The sequence below is a fragment of the Saccopteryx bilineata genome, chromosome 6, assembly GCF_036850765.1.
Source record: "Saccopteryx bilineata isolate mSacBil1 chromosome 6, mSacBil1_pri_phased_curated, whole genome shotgun sequence".
Lineage (NCBI taxonomy): Eukaryota > Metazoa > Chordata > Mammalia > Chiroptera > Emballonuridae > Saccopteryx > Saccopteryx bilineata.
The window spans coordinates 127197580-127213273 of NC_089495.1; the positions used below are offsets into that span (position 1 = coordinate 127197580).

The window sequence follows — 15694 nt, forward strand, 5'->3', positions numbered from 1 at the left end:
AGAAGTGTGTATTGGGATTATACTGTGCTCTGACTCTGAGTGAAACCACACACAGGTCCTGCTGTGGTGGAGCAGGGTGTCCAGTGGGGGAGGTGAGCTCATGCCCAGGGTGGACAGTAGTGAACCAGGAGAAGTGCCAGAACAAGGAATGCATTCGTGCACATGGCTGATGGCTCTCCTGTTGTGTCTCAGTAAGATGCTTGATAGGCCACAGTGCCCCCTCCTCTCCCCAGAAAGGATTGAGAGCCTGCCTGCAGTGCCCATCATGTGTGCTTAGAGAAGTCCGGGTGGTCGTTGTCCAGAGCCTTCTGCGTAGCCGGCTAGGGTGCTGACAACTAGGGCATGGGTTTCCACAGTAACCTGGGCAAGGGAGGGATCACCACCTACAGAACCCTTCATTGTGTAAAACCAAGACTGTGCCCAGTGAACACTCCCCCACCCTCTCTTTCTGCTTCCCTTCCCCCTCCCCAGCTCCTTACATTGCTCCCTCCTCTGTCTCTGGTTGTTGTGACTCACTGTACAGTTTTACATTTATTGTGCCTGCTGACTGGTTCTCTGGAGGGCAGGCATGAGCTGTTGTGATTATAGATGTGCTCCCAGCTCCTGGCTCAAGGCCTGGCACACAATAGGTATTCATTCATCATTGCCAATTTACTGACCCCATCACTTTGTCTTTAACTTGGATAATTCGGCCTCACCCCCGTTTTCTCACACATTTTGGGTTACTCCTAAGTGTAGCCCTTCTGTGAGGGTCCCCTCTGCCAGGGGAGCCGCTCCTGCGTGGCCATAGGGAGCACCTGTCCCCGTGCTGGGGCCAGAGGGCAGCAGTTACAGCCTCAGAATCTCCCTCCCTTGTGCTGAGCTGTCCTCATCTTCTCCCCTGTTCTCTCTTCCATTTCTGAGTCCAGACCCCATCGCCTCTGTCCTGTGTCACCTCTCTGCTTGCTTCCTTCTCCCCTTCCTCTACACCTTCCTTCCTTTCTTGCTTCCTCCCTCCCCCACCCTCCTCAGGGCCCCTGTGAGGCCTGCTCTCCTATCTCCTCAGCCTCCGCTCTTCTCAGTGCTCCACCTGAGCCTGGCTGTGAGCAGCTGTGGTGAGCTGAGCCATCCCTCCTGGTCCCTGCATCCCTGTGTCCCTGCCCCTGTGTCCCCAGCACAGTGGGAGGCTACCAGTTTTTCTTGATGATCACATTTATGGTGAGAGAGAGTGGGGGAGACTGTGTGTGTTCTTCCTGAGGTGGCAGTGGTGAAACCTGGGTCCTCCCAAATTACTAGTTTCTCTCTCCTGACATTGATGCTGTTTGCCCTCTGTCAGCAGTGCCGAGCAGAGCTCCACAGTGAGGATGACACGTTTGCTGTAAGTGCAGACAGGCAGGATTCCTTCAGAAAAAAACTTAAGCAAAGGAACCTGTGAAAATTATGAAGGGCATTTTTAAGAATCCTTAAAAGAGTGGTCAGAGAAGCATCACTGTGCAGCTGTGAGGTCATGTGATGCACAGCCACTAGCTTCATTTTCTGACACTCGTTTGCAGTTCCATGTCCTTCTCCTCAGTCTTATCCATTGACTTCCCTGTCATTTGTCACTCCCTTTGGCTGTGACATTACCTTCTCTCTTTTGAAATAGGTGTAAACAGCAGGAGGACAGAGTTTGTATGTGTGACGCAGTTTGTCACAGTGGTGACCATGGCAGTTATGAAGGAAGTGGTTATTGCTGTTGTTAACTAACTCCCCAGTAATTACTTCCATTGCACATTGAACCCATTGCTTCTTTTTAAAACACGATGGTTAGTGGATGGATTTATCTTTGGGGGGAAAAAAGGGCTTATTGCACAAAATGGGTTTTTGAACAGATAGATTAGCCACTAAGAAGTCAGCTCAGATTCAGACACTGAAGGGGAAGCATGGCCCTGGGCATACCCTCTGTGATTGCCATTGAACCCAGGTTTGTCTGAGTTTGTGTGATCAGACCAGTCACTAAAGTATAGAGTGTACAACAATAAAGGTTTATTTTGAGAGGCAGCCCATCAAGGAGACAGGGAGAAAAGTCCAAATGTGCCTCACTGCCCCAGGGTTCTGGTGGGTTTTAGGGTTTAGGGGAAACAGGTGTACAGAAGCACTTCCCAGCAGGTTTTTTGGTTTGTTTGTTTGTTGTTGTTGTTTTTTTGTGTGACAGAGACAGAGGGTCAGATAGGGACAGACAGACAGGAGAGAGATGAGAAGCATCAATTCTTTGTTGCTGCAGCTTAGTTGTTCATTGATTATTTTCTCATATGTGCCCTGACCAGGGGACTATAGCTGAGCCAGTGACCTAGGGCTCAAGCTGGCGACATTGGGGTTTCGAGCCTAGGTTCTCTGCATCCCAGTCCTATGCTCTATTCACTACACCACCGCCTGGTCAGGCTGGCCAGCAGGTTTTAATACGAGGACCTTTGAACCTGGGCCAGATCTTCCTGGATAGCGGCCCTTCTCCTCCAAAAGCTTTCTGGTGTTCAAGTTCTGGTTCTGTCCTGTTCTTTTGGTTTTGTGGAGGGTGAGGTGGGGTGGGGAGATTATGATTCTGGGTGCAGCTGGAGGTCAAAGTTCTCTCCTTTGCTCACGTTTCAGCTGCATGACATGCAGTTTTAGTCTGTTGCCTCTCAAAACAACTCAGTATCCTGTTAGAAATGGAACAAGATCATCTCAGTGGGCTCTGTGGTCACAGCACCAGCTCTTTATACTCAAGATGTTGGCCTTGAGCTTGGCTAAGAAGTACAGGGGAAAGTAACAGTGTAAATAAAGTCAAAGTTCACTCACAGAAGATTATCCAGAGTCATTCAGAGCTGTTAGGTGCTCTTTGACTTCAAGGCCCTGACTTCTACCAAAGGTTCAGTCCTTTTGGTCACTTCGGTGCCCAAGGTTACTCCAGGGCTCCAGCCATTACCTGTGCCTTTCACCTTGTAGGAAGGAAGGAGGAGGGAGGAAAGCTTCTTTCTCAATCTTTGAGGATGTTTCTGAAAAATCACACTTAGCACTTTTCCTGGGTGGCCCTGTGCCCACGTAAGAAACGGGGCTCTGGCCCTGGCCGATTGGCTCAGCGGTGGAGCGTCGGCCTGGCGTGCAGGAGTCCCGGGTTCGATTCCCGGCCAGGGCACACAGGAGAGGCGCCCATTTACTTCTCCACCCCTCCCCCTCTCCTTCCTCTCTGTCTCTCTCTTCCCCTCCTGCAGCGAGGCTCCATTGGAGCAAAAGATGGCCCGGGCGCTGGGGATGGCTCTGTGGCCTCTGCCTCAGGCGCTAGAATGGCTCTGGACGCAACAGAGCGACCCCCCAGAAAGGCAGAGCATCGCCCCCTGGTGGGCATGCTGGGTGGATCCCGGTCAGGTGCATGCGGAAGTCTGACTGCCTCCCCATTTCCAGCTTAAGAAAAATGAAAAAAAAAAAAAAAAAAAAAAAAGAAATGGGGTTCTGCTATTCAGGAAATGAGTAGAAGGATGTTGGAGAAAACTTGCAGTCTGGCATAGGCGCCATCCTGGCTGATGCTTAGTTGGAACCCTGCCACTGTGCTCAGAAGAGAATGATTTTCCTTTGGAGTATTCTTTGTTCCTTCTATATTGGTTCTGGGCACAAAGTGTGTCAGGCTGTGATCAAATGTGCACTGCTAGTGTGAGGATGAATGTCCCCCTTGACAAGTGCCTGAGCACTTGAGGGGACCTTTCTGCCCTGGAGCCATGCTGCAAGAGAGATAAGGCACACTGTCATCTTGGGCACAGCGTGGAGGGTGCCATTTGAGGGGACCTTCCTTTTGCACTTTTCTGATTTAGTTCCCTACTGGATTATTTATTGCTTATAGATATTTTGTAGTGCAGATTTGTGGGAATTATCTTAACCCTTTGAGTAGTGAGTATTTTTCATGCTTGCTGATCCCCAGGAGTGAATTTCTTTTTTCAAAAAATGAAATTAGTTTCAGTTACAGTTTTATTAACTTAAAATCATGTGTGTTTGATAACCAATTTATAGAAACAAGAAGAACATACATTTGCCTTTTTTAATGTTGACTTACACATTTTTAAAATAAAAAATTCTGTACAATTGTACTCTGGATGGTCAGGAGGCCTGAGGATGTACATGAATGTTCGTACTACTCAAAGGGTTTAAGTCTTGGTTCATCTATCCATGAGCATTTCCGAGAAGAATTCTTACGGAAAGAGGTTGGTAGGAGGCTGACAGACTGCTCCTAGATGAGCTACATAAATGCTAGACTCCCTTATGTGAGCAGTCAGGAGAGGTGCTAGGAGCATCCCCTGGAACAGAAGGACTTTCCTGCTTTCATCCTTCCCCCGTTCACCACCTGCTCTCCTGCTCCCCCCAACCTGCAGGTATTTCCCATTGTTTGTGGGAAGAGGCGCCCAGGAGCCCTACCCACCACACCGCTGGGCCTTCCTTGTCTTTGGTCTTCTTATCCCATGGGCGTGGTTTCTGTGCCTCTTTCTTCAAGAGGTCTAATAGCTGCAGGTCTTGGTCACACAGGTGGGCAGTCTGATGACAGGATTTTGGGAACATGAATTGCTCTAAATCACACAGTCTGAGTGGCATTGCCTGCCAGTTCTGAAGGAAATTTAAGATGGCCGAGTACCTGGTATCGGAGACAGGAGTTCTCAGGGACAAACCACTATACCAGCAGGTGGGTGGGTTACGTTCATCTGAGGCTTGAAAGTGTTCTGGGAATTTATAGGTCAGCAAGTCTGGTGTTGTTAGTGAGAGGCAGAAAACAAACTTTATTTACTCGGAAGTTCCAGTAGATACGAAGTGGTTCAGTTAAGACAATTGGTTTCTGGCATTTGGTTAAACATAAGCATCTCTGGGGGAAGTGATTCACTATGGAGATGGAATCACCACCAGCTTTAGTCTGGGGGAGGGGGGTGACCGGAGAGCAGCCACCCTGGTCATTGAATTGCAGGTTCAAAGAGATAGCAGGAGGTGTCAGAGAGCATCAGAGGCACTGCTGGGTGTCAGAGAGTGAGGTGTTGCATTCTTATTCTTTTGTTTTTTGTGACAGGGACTCATTGTGAGAGCTCTTACTGTGATAAGAAAGTAAGCATTTTCTTGCCCTTAGCAATAAATATATTTTTCTTAACTGCCACTTAAATGCTTGCCTTTTACATCACACTCTTAGAGATACTCAGAAATTTTATGCTTTTTAAACTATCATAAATTTTTTCTCTGCTTTTGAAGTGTCATAAGGCAACTGTAAGCCCTAAAACGGTCCAGTGATTCCTGACCCTGCACTGACTCTCCACACCGGGGCCATTGCAGGTGTCCTCTCACAGGGACCTAGGCTGCTCAGAGCAGTGAATGGGCTTCATCGGCCCTGGTACAGTCTGCCCTCTTCCACGGGGCTGAAAAGCATCCTGTGGTCAGGGCACCTCACCCTCCACAAAACCAAAAGAACAGGACAGAACCAGAACTTGAACACCAGAAAGCTTTTGGAGGAGAAGGGCCGCTATCCAGGAAGATCTGGCCCAGGTTCAAAGGTCCTCGTATTAAAACCTGCTGGCCAGCCTGACCAGGCAGTGGTGTAGTGAATAGAGCATAGGACTGGGATGCAGAGAACCTAGGCTCGAAACCCCAATGTCGCCAGCTTGAGCCCTAGGTCACTGGCTCAGCTATAGTCCCCTGGTCAGGGCACATATGAGAAAGTAATCAGTGAACAACTAGCTGCAGCAACAAAGAATTGATGCTTCTCATCTCTCTCCTGTCTGTCTGTCCCTATCTGACCCGCTGTCTCTGTCACACATTCCTTTGGAGTATTCTTTGTTCCTTCTATATTGATTCTGGGCACGAAGTGTGTCAGGCTGTGATCAAATGTGCACTGCTAGTGTTAGGATGAATGTCCCCCTTGACAAGTGCCTGAGCACTTGAGGAGACCTTTCTGCCCTGCACTCTGCACCCCACCCCCGCACCACCTCCAGCCTGGCTCTCAGCTGTGCCCACGGCCTGTGGGGCAGTTTCCTCTTCCTCTGCCCAGTGGATTCCATCCAAGCTCAGGTCTCATCTTTGAGATCTTTTTCGGTGGGAATCTTCCCCAAATTCTCAATCCTTGCCACCTTAAAGAATAATAACAAGCAAAGCCTCACAGAGATGCCTGCTTGTTCCAGGGTGGGGGGTGTTCTTACTGCACAAGATATGCTGCACTCTGAGGTCATTGTCGTCAGCTTGCTATCATGGTTAACACCAGTGGTCCTTAGGCTTCAAGAAGCAAGGAATGAGGCTTCAGGCAGCTGACAGTAGTGGGGGTGTCTGACATCACTGTCTCCAAACAGTTCCTCCAAAAGAGTATAGAAGAGCAAGAAGTGGGGAATTAAACTCCATAACAACCATGTGCTCAGCTTGAAACTAAGGAAAGCCCAAACCCTGGCTGTAATCTGCACTATTCCCCACACCGTGAGTTGGGTAGGTGAGCCCGGCCCTGTGCAGGGACCTGAGCTGGGAAACCCCAGTCTAGGAATCTGAGGGAGGTGCCCAGGGAGAGAGGATGATGCATCACAGGGAGTGGGCTCAGAAGCACGATGCAAGTCTATGGGAGAGACAGGTGTAGGGGCACATAATGATCAGGCAATGAGGGGAAGGGAACAATAGGGAAGGTTTAGGATCCTGTAAACAGGAGAACCAAACACTGGAGCTCACATAACTCCCTCTCACCATTAAAACCAGTGAATGTTCCTGAGCGCTGGCGTCACCAGACTGTGGCCCCGGGCCTGTTGTCTTTCCACTAAAGTTTTCTTGGCACTTGGCCATACCCACTCAATTAGATGTTATCCTTGGCTGCCTTTTGTGCACACAACCAATTCCTAGAAATAAATTCACAGAAGCGTGTGTATGTCTGAGATAAACTTTGACATAATCCTGGAAACCAGAATTGACTGTTCTTGGTGAGCAGGACTTGTGGCTGCATAGACTCCATTCTCCCTGAGGGTTAAGGACCCTATGTGGGAAGGGGGAGGATTTGTCAGTTGGGGTGCTTCTGTGGAACACCTGCTAGATGATAGAACTATGCCCCCAGTGGGCTGTGTAGTGGGCACTGCTCTGAGTGCTTCTGTATGAACTCATTCAGCCCTCAAAGAAACTGTGACATCCCCTTAACCCCCCGTCACAGGTGAAATGCAGAGGTGTGGGGAAATTAACCTATAAACTTACTCTTATTGGGAGGGCATATGCTGAGAACACCAGGGGTCACCTTGACCTTGTGTGGCAGTTCATGAATTCTGCACCTCCTGCCAGCATCCCTTCAGTGCTGGCATTCAGGAGTTCTTACCCACAGTGCATATCAGCAGGGCCCTGCGGCCAGACCTCCCCTTGTGCCGTGACAGGGCGCTGAAGGGACAGCACACGGGGTGGAGAGCAGCTCCTGCTTTCAGGTTGCAGCAGAGAGAAGCCAGGGCATTTTGCTGAGGGCCAACGGAACAGCCCAGACCAGTGTCCAGAAAGCATGGTGTGGAGTAGGCGAGCACAGCCTGGTGGGCAGACCCTGGCATCAAGCTCAGGGCATGGGGTCTACGTAGAGGTCTCACATCCTTGCAGTGGCCCCAGTGCCAGTGGCTCACCCTGTGGAACACTTCCAGACTTCTTGTGTCCCTATAGAGAGGATCAACACTAAAAGGCATCTAATAAGAAATTAGAAATTTCTTTGCAGAGTAAATAAAGGGGATTAGCAGGAACGTTCCTGTGGCAGCAGGAGGTTTGCATCTGCAGCGAGAGGCTCAGGTTGTGTGGCTGTCCCATCGCTGCTAGGCCCTTGGGTTTTATTCAGAGTGGACCTGAGTGGTAGCAGGTATAGGGCAGCTATCATTGTTTCAGGGGGTGCTCTGTGTGAACTGAAGTTCAGCTGCAGGTGGGGCATGCCTGGGTCGTGGCCCTAGTGACCGCTCTGCTGGCCAGGCATGGCAGCATGCACAGATGCTGCTTCTGCTTAGTGTGAGGCCTGTGCTGGAAATGTGAGGGCAATATATAGGACAGTGGGGCGAAGTGCTGTGGCCGTGGCCGGGGGCTGGGTTGCAGAGCTAAAGGCCGTCACCCCTGCGTGCAGTGAGAGCTCTTGTCCTGCTGACCTGTCTGCTATACACAGTGGTGAGTCCTGATTGCTCTCCCTCCACCAGGCAGTATCCCGGCTACCACAATCCCTGGTCAGACGTAAGAGTGAACTGTGTCTTGCTGCCTATGAGTGGTGCTATGAAGGTCAGCGCACTGAGCCACTTGGCTGCTGGTCCTTACTGTCCTCTAGAGACTTGCTGTCTGTCCTCCTGTGGCTTGTGGGCACGCTTCTTGGGAAAGACTGGCTCTCGGGCCATACTAAGGTCAGTGCTGGGCCAGGACCAAGGCCCAGTGAAGCAGGACAGGGTCATCAGCACAGGGGATGCCAGTGGGGACTTCTGTACCCAGTGTGTAAAAACATGAGAATGCTCAGTACCCTCTCTGGGCCTGCGCTGGTGTTGTCGGGCAGCAAGTGATGGGCGCAGAGTTGGGGCGAACCTGGCACATGCTGGCTCCATGACCTTGTGGTTGTCACTGGACCTCTCTTTCCTTACTCCTCCTCTGTCGGCCCCGGTGTGCTGATGCAGGCTAGGCGAGTCAGGACAGGCACCCTCACTCCTCCTCTGTCGGCCCCGGAGTGGTGTGCTGATGCAGGCTAGGCAAGTCAGGACAGGCACCTGCTGATCCCGTCTGCCCACCTCTACTTGCTCCATGTTTTCTGAGCTCTCTGACTGCCTCCCTTGTGCTGTCCTCACAGCCGGGATATGGGCCACTCGGGAAGCCAGGCTGAGAGAGGAACTCGCTCATGAGACTAGGTGTCTTGGGTCTAAACTGAGGTGTGACCCTGTCGCCACAGAGGGTTGGGGGCTGGATGGAACATTGTCTGCACTCCCGTTCCTGCTGGAGGGAGCTGGGAAGCACAGCAGCTCCTCCTCAGGGATTTCTGTCCAGGGAGGACCCACCAGGCAGGTCCTCACTCCCGCTGCAGCCACAGCCACCAATCTGCACTCATGCTGCCCACAGGATATGAGTCCGCACGTCGAGTGACCATTGTTACGGGGTAGGGGCCATCACTGGGGCAGAAATGATACCTGGTCAGTTGGGGCAATCTGTCTTGGCTCCTCTTGGCCTCTTTCTTTCCTTGCTCACTCTTTTATTCTCATCTGCTGCACCCTGGAAAATTCGTGCACAAATTGTGTTGCACTTGGGATTTGGACCTGTAGAAGCAATGCCCAGCACAACTGGCTGTGTTTTAGAGACTGACTTTTTCACTTCCTACACCTGACTGCCGTTGTCTTAAATCCCCAAGCAGCTCCATGCTCCATCTGACACTCCCGTCCCTCAACACGGGCCATTATCCCGGGCCTTCTTGATTTCACACGCAGCTTCAATGGTGTGCTGAGATTTAATTTACTGCTTCTCATCTCAAAGCCCTTAAAAATATTAACTCTCATAAAGCCCCTGAAGGCATATTCCCAGTATCTGGAGTGCCTTTCACGCCAGCCCATTTATGTGTACTTTTGGGCCACTAGGTGTGAAAATGAGGCTAAGTCATCTTTGTAGCCCTGCAGGGAAGCCCTGATAAAGCCAAGGTCAGAAATAATGAACCCCTCGTTGTATTGATGTCTCTGAGTAATGTGGGCCTCGTGGCCATGTGTGTGGTTTGAAGAACAACACTCATATTCAGGACAAATCTTGGGAGACAGTGTGGGCACATCAGTAGGGCTGGGATTTCACTGACCTGGTTGGGGCCACGTGGAGGAGGGCAGAGTCCAGAGAAAACTGGCGGGAGTGGGGCACCTATCACTCCCAGCAGTGTGTGAGCCAGGAGTGGACCCAGACACCCGGCACTGCAGCGGCCCCAATGGATTATCCTTGTTTTCACTCACTGACGGTGCAAACAGACAGCTGCTGAAGGGGGTGAGGTTTGTGCCTGGCCTGGTCTCAACGGAGCTCTGATTCTCACAGACATCTGAGTTCTTCAGTGCACGGGTCACATCACAGTGGCCCAGGCTCCATTCTGTGTCTGTTGGAGGTGGTCTTCTCTGCTTTCACATGCACTGGCATGTGTGGTTCTGGAGGGCATGGTGTCTTACCAAAACGTGCTCTCTGCTGCAGAACTGGAGCACCACTTAGCAACTGCCCTCACCTGTTTCGTGGATCAGCCTCAGGTGTGGCCCGTGAGGCCTCAGTTCCTGCTTCTGTCTTACCCGGGATGGAGGAGCCAGGAACGCTCTCCTGTGCCATGTCCATAGCTGTGTGATAGTGTGATACAGATGACCAAGCAGAGAGATCTGCTTACGGGCAGCAGCACCCTCCATTGGACATGTGGGTCTACGTGGCCACACTGTCATCTCAGTGTCAGGCAGGGTTCCTGGCTCCATTTATCTCATCATCAAGTATTGTCACTATCAGTCAAGTCTGGTAGTCACTCAGCCACCACAGCCATGAAATGAACTGATGCAGAAACATCAAGGATGCTGCCTCCCAGGGGTCTGCCTCAGAGGAGCAGACTATTCCCATGTGCACATGGCCGTGTTGTCAGTTCAGAGAAAGTTTCTTTCTGTTGACGGGCCCAGGAAGGGATTTTGCACGAGAGCTGGGCCCTGAACCAGTGCTTCCAGAGCATGTGGTTCAGCTGAACCAGCACCGGCTGACGTGCCACGGCCCGGGCCACATCAGCTCTATGCCCCCGCGCAACACCTTGTCATGAGAACCATCCTGCTTGGCAGAGCCCCCATGAGGTCAATGCTCAGCCCCTCCGTGAAGTGAACTGGATGAGGATGAACTTAAAAAATCCCACCTTGTCCGTTAGCTTTCTAAAGTCTCCTCTATGCCACTGTATTATGGACAGTGTTCTGGCACCGATGGAGGAAATGCCCTGGCGCCCCAGTGCTGGGCTCTGATGTGGACTTCTGTACCCTAGTGTTGTGTCCTTACAGGTGCAAAGAATTAGGAGAATCTGGTAAAGCTTTGTTTGTGGAGTTTGTCATCTTACTACTTTTATATTCCTGTGTCTCTGGACGACTTTCAGAGTACAAAACACAGGTTTTCCCCAAGGGCCTCCTGCTGTCGTAAACTGCATCACTAACACATGTCTAAGCAGGTGAGACCAAACCTCGCGGGTTGTGTGTAGGGATCCAGTGTAATGGGAGTGGTTCACCATCTTGTTTTCCTCACCATAACTTTTTCTTTTGAAAGGCAAGGAATCCCTCAGGGCTACTCCTCTCCGTGCTTCCCCTCTGCTCCTGTGTTGAATGAATGGATTTTCACAACCACTGGGTGCCCTAGTCTTTGTAGAAGGAGACTTGGGTCACTGTGCAGGTCACATAGGTCTTCAGTGCATACGCGGGATTGGGAGTGGAGTGTGTATTCTAGGTCTTCTCATGAATCCATTATAAGTTTCTTAATTTTTTACTCCTGCCACAGGCCCGGTACAAGCAGAGCCTCGATCCAACTGTGGACGAAGTGAAGAAGCTTTGCACATCTTTACGTCGAAATGCCAAAGAAGAGCGGGTTCTCTTCCATTACAATGGCCATGGAGTGCCCCGGCCCACAGTGAACGGGGAGATCTGGGTCTTCAACAAGGTGAGTGCGCTGTCAACCACACATGCTGGACCTGCCGGCTCCATGCCGGCGTTCAGTGAGCACCTGTTAAGGTGGCGATGCTATTATAGGTGCTGGAAGTGTTTCTGTGCACTCAAGACTGCGGCCAGGCCTCGGGGTTGACGTCCTGCCATGCTCTTTGTAGGAAGGTTTTCAGCCATGAATTTGATTTCTGTGGTTGACATAGGGCTGTTCAGACTTTCTATTTCATTTTGAGCCATTTCTGGTAAGTTGTATTTCCTAAGGCATTTTCTATCTAATTGTACTTGTAAAACTTATTGAATTATTCTTATTTCCTTATCTTTTCTGGGTCTATAGGGTGGTGGTGATGTCACCTTTCATACCCGCATGTTGATTCACACTGTCTTCTCTTTTATCCTTGTTCTCTCTAGCTAGAGACTTGTCCATCTTACCTCTATTTAAAAAAATTTTTTTAGCTATGTTAACTTTCTCTACTGGCTGTCCTTTCTTTTCCTGATTCATTCTGTCCACGATTTCTTTCCTTCTATTTAATTTGAGTTTAATTACTCGTCATTTTCTAGCTTCTTAAGGTAGAAATTTAGATTTTAATTTTAAACTTCTTTCTCTTCAGGACTTAAGGCCGTATGTTATCATGTAATTATAGCTCTAGTTACATTGTGACAGGCTATATTGTTGTTCAGTATGAATTATTTTTGTCTTCCTTTGTGATGTCATATCTTTTTTGACACGTGTATTATTTAATTTCCAAACAATTGAGGATTTTCCAGCTATCCTACATTCAAATTCAGTGATCAGAGAGTATACTAGGTATAATTTCAATCCTTCAGACTTCGCTAAGATGTTTTTATGATTCCAGAATAGGTGAACGTCTCTTCTGCACCTTAAGTGAGTTTTCAGCAGTGGCCGGGTGAGTGCTTGTGCTAATTCAGTCAGAGTGATGGGACTATGGTTCTAGCCTTTTATATCAGAGCTGGTTTTTTCATTAGAAGAAATATAATTACTATGTCTGGAGTTTTCTTTCTGAGAAAGTTTTTTATCTGTCAGTCACTGGCAGGAGGGTGTTGTGTAGCCGGCTAGGATCATGGATCTGGTCCTGCTGTTTGCTTTGTGCATTTTGAATTCTGGTGCTGAGCATATGCATGTTCAGGATGATTTATGTCTTCTGATGTTCTGACCTGCTTGTCATTGTGAATGTCCCCTTTATCCCGGAACACTCCTCATCCCCAGGTCTGGCCCACCGCTCTCTCAACACTGAGGTGTACATGAGGTGCCTTGTCATGTCCGCCTGTGCCCTTAGTGTTGGAAGTGTATCTCTCCTGGGCAGCACCGAGCAGGATGGAGCAGCTCACGGGAACAGGGTGAGACGAAAGCGCAGGGGGTTCCAGTCTGGACTCTCCAGAAGTTGGTGCCTGTAGGAGCACGAAGACCCAGTCAGAGACACACAAACACAATCTCACAAAGGACTTATACCCAAAAATAAGAAAAACTCCTAAAACACGAACCACATCGCTCTTGCTTTGCTTTAACACGACACGTGACCAGGCAGCTCTCCCTCCCAGTGGACTGGGGAGAGCGAAGCCACCTAGGGGCTCCTGCTGTTACCGAGCGTGTTTCTGGTTGGATGAAGTGGCTCCTGAAACAGCATCTGTGCTGTGGTAGATGTGTCATGACACAAATAAAATGTCACATGCAGGAACCGGGATGGAAATACATTTCTGTGCTTACTCAGCAATCGTCATCGTCCCACATGGGTTACCTCTTGCTGCAGAAGTTGGAGAATTTTGTGCAAATGTTGAGGCCACCACATGCCACTGTCTCCATGATACACATTACTTATCAGAAGACCAGTTCACAGCTAAGAGCTGGGCACGGAGTAATTCCTGTCTTCAACACAAAACAAACTCCAGATTGATCAGTATTTAATCAAACCTGTTCAGCAAGGACAGTGAGTGAATTAGAGCCCCTTGTATCAGGACAGCTACTTCACAAACAGTGCAGAATGGAAAGACCAGTGCAGGCAGGATTGGGGGTGGACCCCCGCCCAGCTGCAAGTCTCCCTGGAGAGAAGCCAGAGAGCACATGCAGGTCAGTGCTGGTTATAATGATGTATTTTTGTGTGTGTGTGTGTGACAAAGAGATGGAGAGAGGGACAGATAGGGACAGACAGACAGGAAGGGAGAGAGATGAAAAACATCAATTTTTCATTGTAACACCTTAGTTGTTCATTGATTGCTTTCTCATATGTGCCTTGACTGGGGAGCTACAGCAGACCGAGTGACCTGTTGTTCAAGCCAGCGACCTTGGGCTCAAGCCAGCAACCACAGGGTCATGTCTATGATCCCACACTCAAGCCAACAACCCTGCGCTCAAGCTAGTAAGCCCGCACTCAAGCCTGATGAGCCTGCGCTCAAGCTGGCTACTTTGGGTTTTCAAACCTGGGTCCTCTGTGTCCCAGTCCGATGCTCTATCCACTGCGCTACCACTTGGTCAGGCATAATGATGTATTTCTTAAAGCTGGATAGTGGAACCCTTTGTTCACGTGTGAGATGTTTAACAGTGAAAATTAATAACAAAATCTTAAGAGGAGCCTGACCAGGCGGTGGCGCAGTGGATAGAGCAGGGGTCCCCAAACTTTTTACGCAGGGGGCCAGTTCACTGTCCCTCAGACCATTGGGGTGCCAGACAATAAAAGAAACTATGAACAAATCCCTATGCACCACTGCACATATTTTATTTTAAAGTAAAAAAACAAAACGGGAACAAATACAATATTTAAAATAAAGAACAAGTAAATTTAAATCAACAAACTGACCAGTATTTCAATGGGAACTATGGGCCTGCTTTTGGCTGAGATGGTCAATGTGCTTCTCTCACTGACCACCAGTGAAAGAGGTGCCCCTTCCAGAAGTGTGGCGGGGCACCGATAAATAGCCTTGGGGCCACATGCGGCCCACAGGCCGTAGTTTGGGGACCCCTAGGATAGAGCGTTGGACTGGGATGCAGAGGACCCAGGTTCGAGACCCCGAGGTCGCCAGCTTGAGTGTGGGCTCATCTGGTTTGAGCAAAGCTCACCAGCTTGGACCCAAGGTCGCTGGCAAGGGGTTACTCCGTCTGCTGAAGGCCCGCGGTCAAGGCACATATGAGAAAGCAATCAATGAACAACTAAGGTGTCGTGATGAAAAACTAATAATTGATGCTTCTTATCTCTCACTGTTTCTGTCTGTCTTTACCTGTTTCTCTCTCTCTCTCTCTGTCTCTGTTAAAAAAAACAATCTTAGAGGAATCTGTGGGTAAATATTTAAAAATAATTTTTACATGATGAAACCTTTCTAAGCATTTTACAGATTCTATGTGGGAATACTAATAAATTTGACTACATAAAATTTTTAAACTTCTATGCTTAAAAAAAAAGGCATAAACAAAGATGACAAAGGGGAAATATTTACAATGCATGGGTCAGATTAGGCTAATTTCCTTAGTAAACAAACAACTGTTATTAAAAATCTTCAATGAGAATAGCACAGAGCAGCAGTGGACAAAGCATGTGAACAGGAGTTTAAAGACAAGAAATGGAAGTGGCTGGGAAGGGTATTTGGAAGGGTGACATTGTTGTGTCTCAACGCACTCGGAGCAGCAGGCCTCTCATGTTTGCACCAGCTGTGAGGGGGGCATGTGACTGTGACCCAGCTTCTCAGAGCCCATTTGATTCGACACTTGTTCCTAAAGAGATTTGCAAAGCCGAGCGTGAGGACTGTAAACACAGCACTGTTTATGGAGGGGATGAAAGGGTGGCATGTTGGACAGCAGATTGTCCCCAGCACAGCCACCGGACACTGTACACTAGAGCGAACAGCACAGATGGTGTGGAAGGTAACATGTTCTAAAGGGAAGCTGCGGAACACAGTAAAGAGCACAGTCCACTAGACTTAAAATGATGCGTCTTTCCAGAAGCATCTGTTCATGACGTAGGGGAAGAGTGTGAAAGGACACAGAGGAGGGCAGAGGCTCCCTCCAGGAGGGTGCAGGGTAGTGTCCTGGAGGAGAGGAAGATGGGAACTGTCCTTATTTACACTTCTCTGATGGTTGGTAGATTTTATAA

The 15694-nt window shown here is 49.3% G+C and overlaps 1 protein-coding gene across 1 annotated transcript in view; it reads left to right on the forward strand.

Moving 5' to 3' along the window:
• Window positions 1-15694, forward strand: part of RPTOR (regulatory associated protein of MTOR complex 1) — a 244418-nt gene that overhangs the window by 111754 nt on the left and 116970 nt on the right. The window contains exon 4 of the mRNA XM_066237453.1: window positions 11437-11595. Coding sequence (XP_066093550.1) covers window positions 11437-11595 — 159 coding nt within the window. The remainder of the gene's footprint in view (window positions 1-11436; window positions 11596-15694) is intronic.